This window comes from Pagrus pagrus (genome assembly GCF_965226575.1).
Source record: "Pagrus pagrus genome assembly, chromosome: 4".
In the NCBI taxonomy this organism is placed as follows: Eukaryota; Metazoa; Chordata; class Actinopteri; order Spariformes; family Sparidae; genus Pagrus; species Pagrus pagrus.
This window is the reverse complement of record NC_140188.1, coordinates 31,415,077-31,428,158: the sequence shown is the minus strand read 5'-3', so window position 1 is coordinate 31,428,158 and position 13,082 is coordinate 31,415,077. Positions and strand designations below refer to the sequence as shown.

General features: G+C 40.0%; 1 protein-coding gene across 5 annotated transcripts in view; it reads right to left on the bottom strand.

The window, feature by feature from the left end:
• Positions 1–13,082, bottom strand: part of brip1 (BRCA1 interacting helicase 1) — a 94,442-nt gene that overhangs the window by 46,043 nt on the left and 35,317 nt on the right. For all 5 annotated transcript variants that reach the window (XM_084351704.1, XM_084351703.1, XM_084351707.1 and 2 more), the window contains 3 exons: positions 11,115–11,274; positions 10,717–10,838; positions 17–129 (listed from right to left, as the gene is read on the bottom strand). In XM_084351704.1, coding sequence (XP_084207830.1) covers positions 17–129; positions 10,717–10,838; positions 11,115–11,274 — 395 coding nt within the window. The remainder of the gene's footprint in view (positions 1–16; positions 130–10,716; positions 10,839–11,114; positions 11,275–13,082) is intronic.

Genomic DNA, 13,082 nt, shown 5'->3' with positions numbered 1-13,082 from the left:
TAGGAGACACATTTACCTCCCCAGGGCCTGGTTTAGAGCTCTGTAGGCCTGGATCTCATACCAACGATGGCCTGGGAGGAGGCCTCTGGACTTGCAGCGCTGGTCATTGTATTTCATCTTCAGTTCCACCTGAAACCACAGGCCAGTTTATTAAAAGAAGATTCAGTGTCTATGGGACAGTGTCTATGGGACAGCATGTCCATTAAAATCAAACTGTTTTCCACTTCAATGTGCTTTATATGCCAAATGTCAGTTATCAGTTATTCAGTTATCTTGTATTCATTGGGTGGTGCCTGTTTCTGGTTCATTTAGTATGTGACTAATAAGCATATAACAGGAATGCTTATTACATAATACAACATTACCATCAATGTTTGAGAATCATGACATTACGAAGGGATGTAGCCAAGATAATGAAAAACATTCAGAGAATAAAACTGATTCAGTGTTTCCCATTAATTACCTAGACTGTAGTGGCCTGCCAGACTAATTTGCCCTGCCATAGTTTCTTAATGAACTGAAACTATTTTTAACTTCTCATAATAGTTTTAAGTTTTTAATTTGCAGTCCGAGGCCCTGCAAATTAAACCGCCTCCTCTCATCTCAAAGAGGGTGTCAATGTTTACGACTTTAAGGCAGTAGGACTATCCTGGTCATGAAAAGAAGAAGAAAAAAAAACAATGGGAAAGACGTGCAGGAACAGCTATCAGTTAAACTTGTGGTCTCAAATAAAACAGTAACGTAAAGTTAATGTGAAAGCTTGCATTCCGTCTGTCTTGCTAACCTAGCTGGACGTTTTACGCCTTGGGCTGTGTTTAATTTGCCGGTCACTTCATGGGTTGTGTACCGTGACTTTGTGCCTGACAAATGCAAGACTGAAATACAACTAATGGGCAACAGTGTTTATGAACTGCAGCTCAGATAAGACAACTGTGTCGCACATGGGTATGTGTATATGTGTGTGACAAAATGACCCACATTTTCCTGCAGCAATCTGTGTGGAACAGTCTGGACAACATATAGGTGTGATGGATGTGTGATGGCACTCCTCACAGGCGTATGTCATTTTAGAGCAAGACAATGATTAACTAGTCTCTCAGTATAGATTTAGTTAAAACTTTGAACTAATGCAAGATGGAAAGCACCCGGTCCCCCCTTGTGGGTCCAAGGTCCACCCACCAGTCTCATGTGGGAAACACTGGATGTAATATATTGAAGGCAAGTTGCACCATGTTTAAATGTTAAGTGTGTGTGTGTGTGTGTGTGTGTGTGTGTGTGTGTGTGTGTGTGTGTGTGTGTGTTCTCAGATTTAGGAGTGAAGGTATTTGAAAGTAGAAATTAAGAGAATTGATGGGAAAAGACTTTGGAGCTGATAAGAAAAAAAGATAATTATTTTCTTTTACTTCTTCTTTGTCTATGTCCCTGTGTCTCTACTGTACACTATTAATAAAAAGGCAAAATGGCTGAAAAGATAGTTAACAAGTTTCTTGTTAGCGTGGAACTACTAAAGATATTGAAATAAATACTTGTTTACTTACTAAATGTGTGCCCTTACAGACAGATTTGTTCTGAAAGGGGAGCATTGAGGCTAAAGAGAGGCCATGACAGAGGAGAGTGGAGATAGGAGGGGGCAGACAAGGTGGTCTAGGTGACATGAAGCATCCCTGCACAAAAATGCCAAGAAAGCACCCATCCATTTGCATCTGTCGCTGCTGATTTTAGCGCTAACCTTTCAGAATTGACAAGTGAAAAGTTCAGCTGGCGTCTGACGGGATGCCATGCAGGGCAGGCAGCTGAACGGGGCTTTAACTGCTTTTGACAGGTACCATGTGTACGCCCTGAGCCACCAAACACGGGGCCGTGGCAGGTACAGCCTGTTCCCTCGCGCGACATCACGCAATGCCGCTGTGGCCTGTCTGGGCTTGTGTACATAAACAAACAAGCGGAGTCACAGGAAATCATAAATGTCGCCCCAAAGTTGGTCTATGACTAATAACACCTTACCTAAGCATGCAAACAACTGAGCAACACCTGCCACCATGAAATAACCTCATCACTTATACTGGAAGACTTTAATAGTTTGTATGATGTAGGCCTAGGCTTGTCAGGAGATTTAAAATCACAGGTTTTATCTGTATAATTACAAGTAGTGCATGCTGTCAGTGGGAAGCAGCTCATATAGTCATGTCACAGAAGGTCCTGTTAATGCTGCTGGCTTCATGGTGAGATGTTTGCCAATGTATGAGACACCAGAGCAGTTAAAGAATCTACTTCTAAACCCACAGCTTGGACAGAAAGGCCAGTAGCCTCGAGCCGACAGTGTCATCTAAATCCAATCACAGTCCATTTCAGCGTTCGAGCCATCACATCCCTGGTCTGTACCATGTCACTGTCCAATCTAACATGACAGGTTGCATATGTGAAAAAGCCAATTCTGGCTGCTAGCAAATCTCGCAAATGTGCAAGAAACCACAAGCTAGAAGGGATTAGTTAAAATGTCAGGAGATCACTCGCTTGCTTTGGCCTTGTCCTCTACAGCTACCTGTTCATCCCTAAAAACATATATTTGACCACTAGGCATGATTCGCAGCTGAGCGCATCGGTTTGAGCTACATTTTACGCAGGGTGTGTGTATGTGCGCGTCAGTGTCAGTGTGCACGCCCCTGGCAGTCTGGGACATCTTGTGCCTGTCACTGAGATTGCTGAGCGCCTCATCTGCCACATAAGGCTGAGCTGACAGCTGAGTGGCGCGTCTTCAAGACAGTGTCCACATGTCTGTGTATATGTGTGCACGCACACTCATAAGGGCATCAGACTATCACACTGCTTTCCAACATGCTCATGGATCAGCTCATACCAAGGCTACACACAGAATCCTACTTATTCTTTGATAGTGTCTTATCTTCCTCTAAAGAGTAAGATTAAAATGGAACATCAGTGAACAGAGAGATCAAGTTAATGAATTTAACCTATATGTTGAGGTTAAGGCCTACTGTTACAAAATGCATACATTACGAGTAGTAATGAATGGTGTCTTAGTCTCAAGAAAAAAATCTCAGACAGTCTCATGGGTGTTTTGACATAAACCTGGAAGGATCATGTGGTGGGATTTTTGACACAAATTTGTCTCAGTATGGCAGGTTTTTGACTAATTCATGGGTAATCTGATTCCGACTTGTCTAAGCCTCAGCAATGTGAACATTGAATGGGAGCAGTTTTGTTTTTTGCTCTTTGTCTTGTGATGGTCTTGAGCCGTTTAAGACTCAGCATTTATTCTGACTTGACCCCCATTTTGGACCCTGCCTTGACTTGATCTGTGAACTGCTTGGACTTTACCTTACAAGGCAGCTGGATTCGGAGATAATATGATCTCGCAAATCCATCTTGTCAGGCTTCAAGGTATGCATATGTGGCCAAACACACAGAAGTTGAACCAATTCATGGACCAATATATTTCAGTGACAGAAGAGCAAAAAATGGCACAAAGGCTTTTCTTGATGGAAAAGACATTTCTGCTCTTCTCCCAACTGATTCTGTAATAGTTTGATTTACCAATTGGCTCTACTGGCAGTAGTGCTCTTCTAGTGTTGATCTAGTTGACTGAAGTTAGCCCGGGATAGACAGTGATAGACAGATGGTTCATCCGATCACCTGCCAAGTATTTTGCCCTTTTCCTCAGAGTTTTACGCAGCTCCTTTACAGATGGTTTTGTGAAACAAACCATTTTGTGAAACAAACCATCTGGCACATCAGGTTAGCTTAGATCGGGACTTATTTCAAACTTGATTTATGTGGTCTTGACTCCAGCTCTGATAACAAACCTCAACGCTTCCTTGGTACCAACCAAAATACTGATTGTGCACAAGGTACTGAAAAGGACAGGAAGCTGGCACTGAATGCCAGGTTAAATTCACAGTCGTATTATTTGATCAGATAGTTTTTTTAGTCTTTTGGCTTCTTTTCTAACCCTAAATGAAAAACAATTAAAAAAACAAAAAAGAAAAAAAAAACACATTAAGTATTGTATTAAGTATCGTTTAAGGGTTGAAGATGCATCAATAAAAAAGAATGACTACTAAGGCGTCTCTCTAAAGCTGGCCTGTGGTGCCAACAAGGATAGTACAAGTGGTGATCATGTATTACATAGCCTTCATTAAGTGGCTGATGATGAAGCCATATGTACAGTGTCTTGAGTTTGCCTAAAGCATCCATCGCCGTTTCTTTTTGATGATTTCCATAAACTCTGCAACATTCCTCTAAAATCCCCTTTATCCAGCCATTTTACGTGCTCACAGGCCTTAGAATTAAAATAGTCTTGTGGTTGTCTTTAATAAAGGGAAGCAGCAAGAGGTTTGCTGAGCCCCTCATTAAACTGAGAGAGATGCCTTATCAGTTGTAAGTGTCTTTTTATTGCTTGTTAAAGCCACTTATTGTTCGACTCACTCACGCAGGACGTGACTGTTCACTGTAAAACATGCCATTGGAAAAACTCAACATAAATGTAATACCACCTTTAGCAGGGCTTTCTCTGCAGAGGACTTTTCAAGTTCAACCTTTGATCTTTGTCACAAACACAACAGGCCAGTAAAATGCCATGCTATGTGCTTAGGCTGTAGCGTCTGAGAGTTATGCCTGTCTGGGAATGCAAGCCATGCAGGCATCTAAAGTGCTGGAGTAGTTTAAATGGAGAGAAGCTGGGCTTACACCTCTTATCCTAGCAATGGGGTGCTGCCGTGTGAGCGTGGCGTAGAATGAATGAATTATTATGTCTAGGTCCATGTGTGCTCTTAAGAAAATGTGTACACGTTAGCACTAGTGCATAGAAGTGACAATGTAAGAAAAAGTCACGTAAATATGATGAATTGTAAGTGAAAAAAAATAACCCCTAATACATTGATACTGTTAAAATAAGAACCAATACAGCTATTGGTGTTCTGGAGAAAAAAAAAAAAAAAAAAAAAAAAAAAAAACACCAAAAAACAACAACTTGGGATTGCATCATAATGTAATGAATGGTGTCGCAGAGGCCCACTGCTTCTGCAGAAATTAAGACCACCACTGCTTCTGAAGAAATTAGGAACTTTAAGCATTGACGGTTGAGGTGTTAGAGAAACGGCCTACTACTGGAGAACGCCTGGTTTGCCGTACCCAGGAGTTAAATGTTATTTAGTGATATCTGTTTCCACTACCACATATGTAATACATGAAACAACCCATGTATTTTATTTCTGATGCAGCTGTTTAGACCACCATGTAGATTGATCATTAGAGCAGATGCATTTGGACCTTTCTGATTCAGCTCAGCAGGTGACAAAGACTGATCAATAATGTGATTGATCAGTACAATCCCTTTGCAGTAATCAATCATAGTGACAATTTCAGGAAAAAGAAAACTTTCAGAAAGTTTACAAGTTAGGGAAGGAAGAGAAGTAGCAGCAGAGGACTTTATTAGTCACAATCAGGATGGAGAGGTGTGAGCAAAAGCTCATTGCACAAAAACAGCAACAAGCCGTTTCAGAAATGATATGACAGTGTAGGTCACAGTGAGCCAAATGAGCAGAGCTGGGTTTTGAAAAAAAGGTTGCTTTGCAGATGTTTCAACATCGTTCCCTTTTGCTGTCTAAAAACACATTTGTTCGTATAACAACCATATAGATCACTGCATTTAAACAGAATCATACAGTAGCATGCATCATTAATCTCTTCCACTGGAAGTGACCATCGCTGGAAGAGACCATGTAACAGTATTGGCTATCCAGTAGTGGATACGCTATTGAATTTGGTTCTGTATGTGTGTATGTGCGTGTGAGAGAGAGAAAGAGTGTGTGTGACCCCTTAAAGAGCCTATTATCTCCCTAACAGAGTACGGCAGCAGTATCTGTGATAGTAAAGTATGCTACAAGGGCTAGCTGTGTGGCTTTGACTGTCATTAGTGTCAGTGTCCCCATCCTCTCAGCAGTGTAATAGGGGTTAGCTCAAAGACCTTTACAGTCCCCCAGGGCTTCTCTGGGGGCCGCACTGCCTCTGCCACCAAACGAGGAGATAACGGGGAGGAAGACAACTAGAGGGAAGAAAGGGGGGAATGAGCAAAGTTGAGGATTAAGATGAAAAAGGGACAGAGAAAAATGTAAAACAAAGAAAATAGAGACCAGAGTCTAAGATAGCACAAGCATGGTCTGTTAGGTCTGACACACAATAACATGACCACCTCTACAGTCAAAAATAAATACCTTTAGGAGGTTTAATCTCCAATAAAAGCCAGACAAACCATATTTAAATCAAATTTAAAAAGGTAGGGTGGAGCAAGTTTTAGAGGACTGATATTTTTACTATCTGTAGCTTGACATCATTACATAGACAACAGCAGTTTAAACTGGCAATAGACAAGTTTGTTGCTTTAACTATCATTATGAAGTAAATGTTGATTAAACACTGTAATAGCTACAGAAAAATGACAGAGTTTAGTTTTGTTCACAGTAAACTCGCCTTCACTGTGCTATTTAGTCTGCCATGGGGCACGAAATCTCCCAGGAAATGAAGACTGACTGGCAATCCAGTCAGGCTGGCAGCCTGGCACCATTTCTATCTGATTTCACGTCTCCATTATAAACTAAATGAATAAATTGTTGGTAGTTGTTACTCTGAGAAAAAACAAAATGATCCAGTTGTCTTTGTGACAGTGGCACCAACAGTAATACACTTAGAAACGCTAGGGGCAGGAAAGCTGTCTGTTTCCACTTTAAGTTGTCTCTGTTATGTTTGCACTCGTTCCCACTTGTCTGCACTAGCCGTCTTTCAAATCTATGTCACTTATTTCACTGGTCAGGGAGCCAGGAGATGACATTTTCATCCATGCCCTGATTGGGTGGATGGTTGGCGAGCCAGGTTACAAAATAAACCTTGACCCATTCAGATGAGAGTAATATGATAGGTGAAGTACAAAATATCTGTCCTTCAGCCCAAACTGTTTGATCTGGAAATCCATTTCTGTTCATCTTCTCACTCATATTTTTATTTAAAGTATGTAGTATTTAATGGTAGTCAAAGAGGGAGCTTCACAAAAAATGAAAGGCTTTGGTGTGACTTTAAAAGCACAACGTCAACGTGTCAGCAGTCACCACCATCAGCTTTGCCTACCTGGTCGAAGATGTACCAAGTACCAAGATGTGGTAAGAGACAGTGAGCTCTCTGATGAACAGAGCACATGTAGTGAATAAACAAAGGCTGTTGATGTAGAGCAAAGAATATGCCATTACAAATGCACAGTCAATTCACGCTTGGTCAGCTCCAACTTAGCCCTAACTAGCTTTGGCTCCCTCAGTGCTCCCCCTGGTATTCTGCTTCATCCACTCATATCCTGTTTTATTTTAGATCAGGCACATTACTTGCTTGATGCTGCAGGGTTACACCAAAACATCTATTTGTATAACAACTTTTAATACGGGCCAATTTATTTATGATGATATGGATTTTCTCCTTTATTAAAGATGCACTATTTAATTTTGGGGAATACATTTTAATTAAGGAGAAAAATAGTCACTCATTCATTATCACACCTTTAAAAAAAAACGGAACAAACACACCATCATCACAGGACAACACAATTTCATACTGTCTTCCTTAGGTAATCCGTAAGCTTCCAAAAAAAATGCAGAAATACAGATAAAATGAACCCAGAGTACGGACAGAAGGCTCCATCCATATCAAGGTCAAGGTCAAATTGTATCATATGTGTATCTAACGCTGAGTAAAAATGAGCCTTTAGCAGTCTCAAGAAAAAGACTGGTTAGCATGAGACGTATTCTCCTGACCTGGAAGTCAATCACTCCGCCTTGCTTTGGCAACAAGACTCTTGTTTGAGAATTTGTGTTTCTTTGCTTTGTCATATTACCCTATGACCATAGGGACTCTGACCTGCCTGGCTACATGAACAGTTGTGGCGTTTAATTCGACCAATGTATTCATGTTTTGTATGTCCTTAATATATTTTATCATTGTAGAATTAAAAGTGTAAATAAAGTAGTAAAAAAACAAACAAACAACAGTACAGTGTATTTACCTGTCTCTTAATACTTTCCGACTTCCCTACCCTGTCTGTGGCACTCACACTCACCCGTTGCTACTGAAAATGGAGATCTTTACAACTAAGATGTAGTTTAATTTTGCAAATAAGAAACGGCTTAGTAACTTCTCCCAGCTGGCTGCTGTAGTTTCAGTCAAACAAGTGGAAATTTGCTGCATTTGTAGAGGACTTTTTTCAGCTGTGGAGTAATAAGATTTCCTTGTGTGTCCCGTTTGTCATCACAAATGTGCCGGAAAAAAGGGGAACAGTAGAAAGCAGCAGATCAAATACCTCATCAGCCTACAACCAGAAGACGTTAATATGGAGCTAGTAACTGAAGTTGCTAAGGAGTGAGACATTGTGCTTCTATCTCATCTCTGTTGAGAGTTGAACATGGCAGTATCATTCAGGGGAGCTGACTAGGCTCAGACCCTCAGACCACACAGAAGTCACAGACAGTGTTTTTCTATATCTTAAACTTCAGCCTTTCTTTCACACTCAGCGCCAACCAAACAATGTTCAAGCACTGCATGACAGAGACGGATGTAAAGATATTAACAAGCAAATGGCACACACATCAGACCCAATCGGAGCTGGAGGCAATAAATATTTGTGACTACTGCAAGGTTAATTGACCTGGGAGTAAATCCTAATAATAGACATTGAACACATGCAGCTTAGGGAGACTTCTAAAGAAAAAAAAACAAAAAAAAAAAACCAAAGAAACAAAACCGGCTTCTCATATGGTCAAACCATACATGGTAAGAACTCTGACAAGACCTTCACTGCAGCAAACATACAAACATACAACATACATACATACACATATGTTTTTGTAATTGAAAATGAAAATGAAATTAAAAAAACAAATAAATCAAAGAAAAAAATAAAACAGAAGAAGCAATGCCCTGAGAGCTGACAGTGGTGAAACTGACAGCTCTGGCTAAGGTGAAAGGGTCTGGGAAGCTTCAATCACCCACACATCTTGCTACACTGACAGAACAGGTTAGTGAAAGCTTCGTCGTGCTCTGACAGGAGGATGTGGAGGAGTAAAGGGGAGGAGAGGTGGGAGGCGGGGAGAGACTCAAACTTAAAGGTCAACTTTATCTGCTAAGGACGGGGCAGACACAGCAACATCGCTTTGGGATTTTTTTTTACGGATCACCAAAAAGAGAGGCTCTTATTTGATGTGGGTTTGTGTGTGTGTGCGTGCGTGAGAATGTCTGCAAAATATATGTTTCTGTTCATGGTATCCAAAATGTTTGATCTTGGCCAAAAAATGAAGAAGTGAACACTAATGTTCTCATGGTAATTCCAGAGCATTTAATTGTTCTGGTCCAGGTAAAACAACTGTGAGCAGAGTCTTCAGAAAGTCATTGCTCCCTGCCATAACCCCTCATAAAACCACAAACTTACCTTTGTATCCCTGGCAACATCTTGAGAACTAAGTACGCTACTGTTTTTCTTATCAGCGTCGGACCGCTAGTGCTATAGCATTTATGTTAGCTGCTCTGTTGTTGGCTGCACAGACCAGCACACATTTAACGAGGGACTATGGCGTTTCAACATTTGTAAGCATGAAACCACAAGATATTTTTAACAAGACGAGGTCAGTACAATGCTAAGCACAAGAGCTGTTCTGTTGTTAGCAGCAAGAATCAACACAAAGGTCTTAATCTACTACTATCTGAGGATGTCAAGACACAGTGGATTGATTATTTTTGATGAAAAACAAAAAATGTCCTCACAAGGACTAGACGACTGTTTGTTTAACTGTGACTGCTACAGTGCTTATCAACAAGGGCCAGTAACTGTACAAGCTGAAGAATAAATCAATATGGGTCTATGACCCAACTTCTAACTTGAAAGCTAGAAGTTTTGCCATGTTTTATGTAATTTTATTGTTTATTCTGTGGTTCAGCCTACTGATTCACACGTTAGCATGTTGCTAGGCTAATGTGGCTACTCCCAGTCTGGGGTGATGTTGGACTAATGTTGTAATATTGAGAGACAATAAAGAGAAATAGTGGGAATGTTAAGCCTCATTTGAAGCCAACTAAAGAAGGAATAGCAGGTTTGATGACGGTAATTGTGATTTTCATGTTGCTTTTTGTGTTTGTACTGCAGCTCAGAGAGTATTAGCTTTGTTGTTATAAGAAGCCTGTTTAGTGTCTCAGACAGAGGGTCAATACAGCCCTGAAGCAATGGACAATATTAGAAAGATAAAGTGCTTTTAGAGCATTATAGCAAGTAAATCTCTTCTAGTAGTAACCCAACATAAAAATATTAACCTGAAAATGAGCATAATATGTCTCCTTTAAGTTAAGCTAACCATCTCCTGGCTATAGCTCCATATTAATAAACTAAACCAATTTATCTTACTTAATGAAAAAAAAAAAAAAAAAAAACTGAATGAAAAAAAAAAAAAAAATCAATATCACTATACTGTTGTTTGAGTTGTGACGTGGAGGTGATGAGTAAAAAATGCAAGAAAGACTGTCTTAACTTCATGGCAATTATCGCAAAATAATATACAACGGGCTACAAAATCATTCTGTTTACTAGTTGCCCAATAGCAAATGTTCCAAGGGGTACTGGTTGGGAACTTCTGATCTAAACCAGTTATTGGGAGTTTGTAAAGTAATTTGTTTTACCTGGAGGTCTTTAATATTCGGGAAGGGAATTCCAATGGTGACCACTGCCCTGGCATTGTCATCTGTGAAGTCTAGTCCTTCACTCACTTTACCCCTACAGACAGCGATCAGCAGTGCACCATCTATAACAAAGAAATCACATACAGTTTATATCAACACAGTAAATGACGAGTAATATAGAAACAACTGTGAGCACCATTCTATAAAAAAATGACAATAATGTCAGGGTCATTCTTGTTACAAATCAATTAATTCATTGAAATTACGAGACTAGACTAGATGAATACTAGATGAAATGTACTTTGGAACTAATTTACAGACATTAAGTCACCAATCAAGCTGCTTCATAGTACTATAGCAAGGCAAGTAGGTGCTCCAAGGTCAGTGTAAAGTCTTACCTCTTTCCTCACAGTATTTGATGGCATCGTAGTAGGTCTGGAGCAGTTCGTCGAAATCCCCCTTTCCTCCCCCGCGGGGCTCTGTGATGACGGTTTTCTGTTGTTCTAGCTTCTCCCAGAGACCAGTGTTGCTCCATCGGTCTCGCAGCTTGTCTAGCATCTGATCAAATCACAGGAGGCATGATGTAAATATAGATGTTTGCCTATAGGTTTTCTTGAAAAAAAAAAAAAAAGAAAAAAGAAATTGATCACGTGGAATCAGAATCATGAGAGTGAACCTACAGCATAGCTAAATAAGAGCAGCAAATTCAGGATCTAGTACAGAAGGCTCTCATGGTGATGAAGAAGATTTGTTATTCATCACACACATTCTAAATTGTACTGAAACTTTCTTTTGCATTTAACCCATCCTCCGTCAGGAGCACTGACTGGAGAATTAACCTAATATACATGTGTTGATGGTGGGGGAAACCGAAAACTGGAGCACCCAAAGTAAACCCATGCAAGCACAGGGAGAACATGCAAATTCCACACAGAAAGGATTCAAACCCAGGACCTTCATGCCGTGAGGAGACAGATCTAACCTCAGCACCACCATGCTGCACATGCTCCCACATGCTACCTACATCTTCAAAAATGTATGAAGTATAATTGTTAACCAGCAATGGGTACTATATAGGGCATGAGTTGGCAAACATGGTAATGATCACTGCATATCTTCATCCAACACGTGCCAGAAAAAACTGAGATTTTTCTTAGCCATGCTAGCAGCACAGCTCTATGGACGGCAATGTCTGTCTGTCAGTCGGTCCAACGCTCTGGCCTAGACTGAAATATTTCATGAATCACTGAATGGATTACCATGAAATTTTGTACACATACTTATGGTAGAGGCAGACCGATTATCAGCCCCAGACAGTTTTGGTTTCTCGATTATCGGGAGCAGTTATTTTTCAGTTAGATTGCCAATAAAATATCCTGTCACATATTGTCTCGCCCACAATTTCTGATTGGTAAGATGTCAAAATCAACAGCCTATAAACAATACAATTATCTGAATTAGCAAAGTAACTAGTAACTAAATAAAATATCGACTAAAAGTAGTGGAGAGGAAGTATGAAGTAGAAGATAATGGAAATACTCAAGTAAAGTACCTCAAAATTGTACTTAAGAACAGTACTTGAGTAAATTGTATTTATGTTTATTTCATCACTGGTTGTTTGAAATCTTGACACAAAAAGATTAATTTTCACGGCAAATGAATATCAGTCTCAAATGTTGGTTTTCAGTCTCCTTGATTTCTAATCATTGGTATCGATATCGGCCTGGAAAAAGCAATATCAGTCAGCCCCTAATTTATGGTCCCCCAGAGGATGAATTCCACTGCCTTTGGTAATCGCCTGACTGTAGGTCTCCCGTGGCCATGCACATTTGAAAATGTGAATGTTTGCCAATGATATGATTCACGTTTAGAAAAACTATATTCAAACAACCTTTTAACACGCCAAAAATAATAACACAAACTAAATAATTGATCGAGACAACGGTATACCAGCAATTCCTGTGTTCTGTAAGGTGAAATGACTGTATTTGTCTATGGAGTCCGGTGGTATTGAAGAGCAGAGATGGATAACCCTAACCCTAACAGTTTCAGTTCCCTGTTGGTAAGGACTGGCTGCTGGCAAGGTAAAGCAGTGAAAATATACTAAATATATATGTATATACAGTTGCAATCAAAATTATTCAACCCCCACTACAAATTGGGTTTATTGGCAAAATGTACAAACTAGCAGCTGTTTGCAAAAAACAAATCAAACAAGAACAATTTAAATAGCTCAACACAACTAATATTACAAGTGGTTTCTCCAAATTCACCACAAAATGCCACTTTTAATGACTACTGCAGTCTCAAAATTATTCAAGTCCTTCATAACAAGCATCTTTGGTACTTAGTAGAGCACCCTTTTG